Source organism: Hesperophylax consimilis, unplaced genomic scaffold (genome assembly GCF_061612785.1).
Source record: "Hesperophylax consimilis isolate HC1 unplaced genomic scaffold, BYU_Hcon_1.0 scaffold_46, whole genome shotgun sequence".
NCBI classification, from domain to species: domain Eukaryota; kingdom Metazoa; phylum Arthropoda; class Insecta; order Trichoptera; family Limnephilidae; genus Hesperophylax; species Hesperophylax consimilis.
This window is the reverse complement of record NW_028301276.1, coordinates 202,561-207,533: the sequence shown is the minus strand read 5'-3', so window position 1 is coordinate 207,533 and position 4,973 is coordinate 202,561. Positions and strand designations below refer to the sequence as shown.

Below are 4,973 nucleotides of genomic sequence, written 5' to 3'. Positions count from 1 at the left end.
TCGCGTGGCACTTTCCCGCTCTTTTTCAGCACCTTATGTTGGACAAGTGGTCACCAGATGCTACACAAAAGTAAAGCGTCCCCTATGCGACTTTTGTTTACGGCATTCTTTCTCATTAGCGTTTTAAATTCCGTCGCTGGCGTTGTCGTTGCGAAGTAGCTCCGAATTTATAACGATTTTTCCCGTATATAATTATTTTAAGTGTATAATTATTTCAAGATAATACATTATATTATAACAGCGAGGCTGTTCGAAGTATTTTTAAAACAGAAATAATTTTTAACTGTTTAAAAAGATAAAACACGTGGTGAACACGACGGAAAAGTTCGTCGGCCATTTTGTGTTGTTTGTTTATTTACATTGTGTTTTGTGTACCTTGTGTTTTGTGTTTTGGTTTCTTGTCCAATTTAACAATGAGTGGCTCCGAGATGTCATCATCCGATTCGGTAGAGATGACGGTAGAAGAAGTTAACAAGATCATTTTGCCAAAACAAAATGAGCCGAAACGAAAGTTGCCGAAATCGACCAAATCTACGAAAAAACATCGCATTGATAAACCCACGGCTCAAGTGGAGCACATTAGCTCGTTTATTCAGGATTTTATGGCGGCTAAAACATACGAAGATAGGAGAAACTTGGATTCCGACGAGGACGCATCATCGGAAGATCAAGAGATACACGTGGAGAGAAATTCACCATCTTCGCTAGGGATGGGATTAGTAAATCCTAATCATGAATTCAAGGAATTAAACCTATCGATGGCGGAAACCACGTGTAAGGAACCTACAGTTCCTAAGGCTGACGCAAACCGCGTAAAGAAAATCGAAGATTTACAACACTTCGGTTCGCCTGAATGGAACGAAGTAAGGTATGGGGAGGTCGTAAGAAAATACCTGGCCAACCCCATGTTCAACCAGCTGGAGGTTAATGGAGAGTTTCTGCATTTGAATAAGGCAGAGCAATACGCGGGGTCACTTGACAAATTTTGCGGGTCACTAAGCCATGCCCTGTTGCAGCAAAATGAGTGCCTCAAGAAATCTCTTCAGGAACTGGTAAACTGGAGTGCAGAGGAAGGCAAGGAATTGTCAGCAGGTTCCCTCTTCAAGAAAGTGGAGTCGCTATTTGCCCCGGATGCGCAATATCAGACAGTGACCAAAGATGTCCTGCAGATGGTCTGTGGAAGGAGAGCAAATGCGATCCAGCATCGTAGGGACGCAATCCTTAACGAGATAAAGAGCCGCTACGTACGGGAGGCAGTCAAAAATATTCCTCCAGCAGCGGGTTATCTTTTTGAACCAATGAAGCTAGAATCCCAGATTCAGCGGATGGGAGGACTTGATAAATGCTTCCCACATTCGAGCTTCGACCCTCAGCCATCAACCAGCTCGCAGATGCCCAAGAAAGTGCCAGTGAGGAAGCCTTTTCGTGAGAGCAGGCCTGTACCGGACAGCAGATGGATGTACCAAATAATTATTAAAATAATTAAGGAAATGGATATTTACTGTTATCATGCATTTAACGACTCCTTAATGCTCTCATGCATCCTGTTTAGAGATAAGTAATATAATTGCTGTACATTAACACGTGTTGGATTTGAACTCAATAAATATGCAAACAACTGGCACAGCCAGTCAGTTGTCCGACGACATTCGCAAGTTGTGTTTCTTTGAAAATCCTTACCTAAGGTACCCCCGAGAGGAAACCGGCATTTACAGTCGATGTCACTGGCGTAGGTGTCCAGTACAAGGCCCTTTCGGGAAAGCAGGACGTTTCGGGACAACAAGCCCTTCCGAGACAACAAAGCCCCCCGCGGAGGGCGATCTTATCAAGATGCAAGAGGTGCGGACAAGAGGGGACCAGCCAAACCAAGAAGGAATTTTGGCAACAAGGATAGGCTATGACTATCCGGAGAAGGCGTTTCAGGGGGGGCAATTGCAGCACTTTATAAGCAAATGGGAAGAATTAGAAGCACCACCAACACTGCTAACCATGTTGCGAGGGTACAAGCTACCCTTTCGGCAGAAACCCCCTCTAAGTATAGTGGCAGACACGGTAAGCTCAACTTATAAAACCCAAATAACAGACAAAATGACACGACAAATAGACAAAATGAAAAAGGAAAAGATATTGGAATCAGCTTCAATATCGCCTTCCTTTCTGTCACGGATGTTTCTCATACCGAAGCAAGACGGGTCATTTAGGCCGGTCTTCAACCTTCGTCGTTTGAACAATTTCTTAGCTATTAGCAAATTCAGACTTATTAATGTTAATAAGGTTGAATCAACCAGGCGACTGAATGGTTAAAGTGGACCTTTCTCAAGCATACTTTCATCTTCCAATTCATGAGAATCATCGCCGTTTTTTGAGACTGATTTTTAATGGAGAACTGCTTCAAATGACATGTTTGCCTTTTGGACTAGCCTAGAAAATAACAAATTTACTGAAACAATACATTAATCTAGGAAGGTGGTCACTTGAGCAGGCCCAGAGCCTCTTGGGTACCCTCAATTTTGCTAGTTTCGCCATTCATAGAGGCAGGCTTAACCTTCGCATGTTACAGTGTGCCAGTCGCAAGCTGCCTGCATTCAAACCGAGACGACTCCATCCCATTCCTCGAACAGCGATAGAGGAGCTGAGATGGTGGAGCAGGTCCCTGCAGACGTGGTCACCAATGCATCAAGCAGTGATTCGTCACACCCTCACGACCGACGCCTCGGACTGGGGATGGGGTGCGCAGCTAGACGACCTCAGATTGAGTGGAGCTTGGTCCCAAACACAGCAACCTCTCCACAGCAATGTCAAGGAAACGCTCGCCGTGCTGGCAGCACTTACTCCTCACGGGCCAGAGCTGTCAGACTCGGGTCTCCTGATCCAGTCAGACAACAAATCGGTGGTCGCGTACCTTCGCAACGAAGGCGGCACACGATCCAAGACATTGCTCGAAGCGACTCGTCAAGTCCTTCAGATGACAGACACGTATCGCATTTCACTGTCTGCCCACTACCTACCAGGAAGGTTCAACGAGGTGGCAGATCAACTCTCCAGAAAACGCGAACCTCCGGAGTGGCATCTTTTACCAGCAGCAACAAAATTGATTTTTGCAAAATGGGGGAGACCAACTATAGACCTGTTTGCATCGGAGACAGCTCACGTTGTAGAAGATTATGTGTCCCTAAATGTATTCGACAAAGAGGCAAGTTTTGTCAACGCTTGGACTCGAGAGTGGGATTTCCCTCTAGCTTGGGTGTTCCCCCCTCCATGCCTCATGCCGAGAGTTCTCGCACACCTCAACCGGGCCAAGGGCCTATACCTGATTGTAGCCCCGAGATGGAAGAAAGTATTCTGGAGACCAGACTTGAAAAGTCGAGCGACGAGCCCTCCTTTCACCATAATGAACCTGACAGAAGTGCTGATAGACACCAGAACCTTGAAACCCCCTCCACAAGTAGAGGATTTTATTTTGGAGGTGTGGAAGTGCCGGGGTGGAGTCAGTCATTAACAGATTGGTCGGACAAACAGAAAGAATTTTTAAAGTCAGGTTGGAGAGAATCCACACTTAAAACATATAAACCGGCATGGCTTAGGTGGCAAAAGTGGGCATTAAATCACGGGGTAAACCCGAATGTCCCTACAGGAAGTAACCTGGCAAGATTTTTAACAGATCTTAGTTTAGAAGACAATTTCTCTCCCAGCACAATTCGACTCCATAAATCGGTAGTAACAACTTTCAGTAGCCCCGAAGAAGGAAACCTAAGCTCACACCCTCTAGTCAGACAAGTTCTCAAAGCCGCAGCATTAAGGCATCCTAAACTGTCTAAGCCTCCTATCTGGGATCCCAGAATGGTGTTGACCTGGTTAGAAGCTAACCCACCCAAAAAGTTGAATCTCTTTGAAGTCTCAAGAAGGGCAGCGACTTTACTTTTGTTAGCTTCGGGACGAAGAGTGCATGACCTGACCTTGTTACAGTGTTCGCCAGACAAACTATCCATAAATGAGGAAGGGGTCTCGTTATGGCCAGTTTTCGGATCCAAAACTGACTCTGCTACATACCAACAGTCAGGTTAGAGGTTGAGAAACGGAAATCAGCCAAATATAGACCCAGCATACTGGATTAAGAAACTGATTGAAACCTCCAAAGAACGGAGGGAAACAAAGCGGAATTTAACAGAACTCTTCATCACTACATCGGGAGCAGTTAAGGCAGCTTCAAGAACAGTCATCGCCCGTTGGGTCAAAACAATTCTAGAAGAAGCTAAGATCACAGCTGCCCCGGGAAGTGTACGGGCAGCAGTGGCGTCACTTAACTGGCTGGGTAATTTAAGACTGGATGACATCCTGGCTCGAGGGAACTGGAGGAGCCGGGACACCTTTGCCAAATTCTACAGAAGGGAAGTTAACACTCCCCTAGAGGTAAATAGGGCATTGTCTGTAGCCTCCCTATTCCACCCACTGTAACACGTGAGTAGGTATTCCAGTTTTTTTGACGTATTATAATAGTATCACATTAGCGTTAGTGGTCACCAGTCGATAACAAACAGATCTCAATAAAGGTTTTAAATGACGGTTCAGGCTACATAATAAAATAGTTTTACCTACCAATAAAACTTATATTATGTACCTAACCTCATTTAAAACCTAGGCAATCACTGCCTGGTGAGAACTAATGAAGAAGAATGCCGTAAACAAAAGTCGCATAGGTGACGCTTTACTTTTGTGTAGCATCTGGTGACCACTTGACCAACACAAGGTGCTGAAAAAGAGCGGGAAAGTGCCACGCGAAAGGGAATTTGAGAATGCTTCTCTCAATAAAGGTTTTAAATGAGGTTAGGTACATAATATAAGTTTTATTGGTAGGTAAAACTATTTTATTATACACTATGTATTAACAAAAAATATATAAACAGCAAAACGTGAGCAAAGGCAAAAAAAGAGATCAAAAACAAAACATACAGATAAATATATGATCCAAAAAA

General features: G+C 44.5%; 1 protein-coding gene across 1 annotated transcript; it reads left to right on the top strand.

Annotated features, from left to right (window-relative positions):
• Positions 1-413: 413 nt before the first annotated feature.
• LOC149408874 (uncharacterized) lies at positions 414-3,820 on the top strand. The gene is made up of 3 exons (XM_089650349.1): positions 414-1,425; positions 1,766-2,052; positions 2,561-3,820. The coding sequence occupies exons 1-3, from the start codon at positions 414-416 to the stop codon at positions 3,497-3,499; spliced, it is 2,238 nt and encodes a 745-aa protein (XP_089506475.1). The 3' UTR covers positions 3,500-3,820.
• Positions 3,821-4,973: the final 1,153 nt, after the last annotated feature.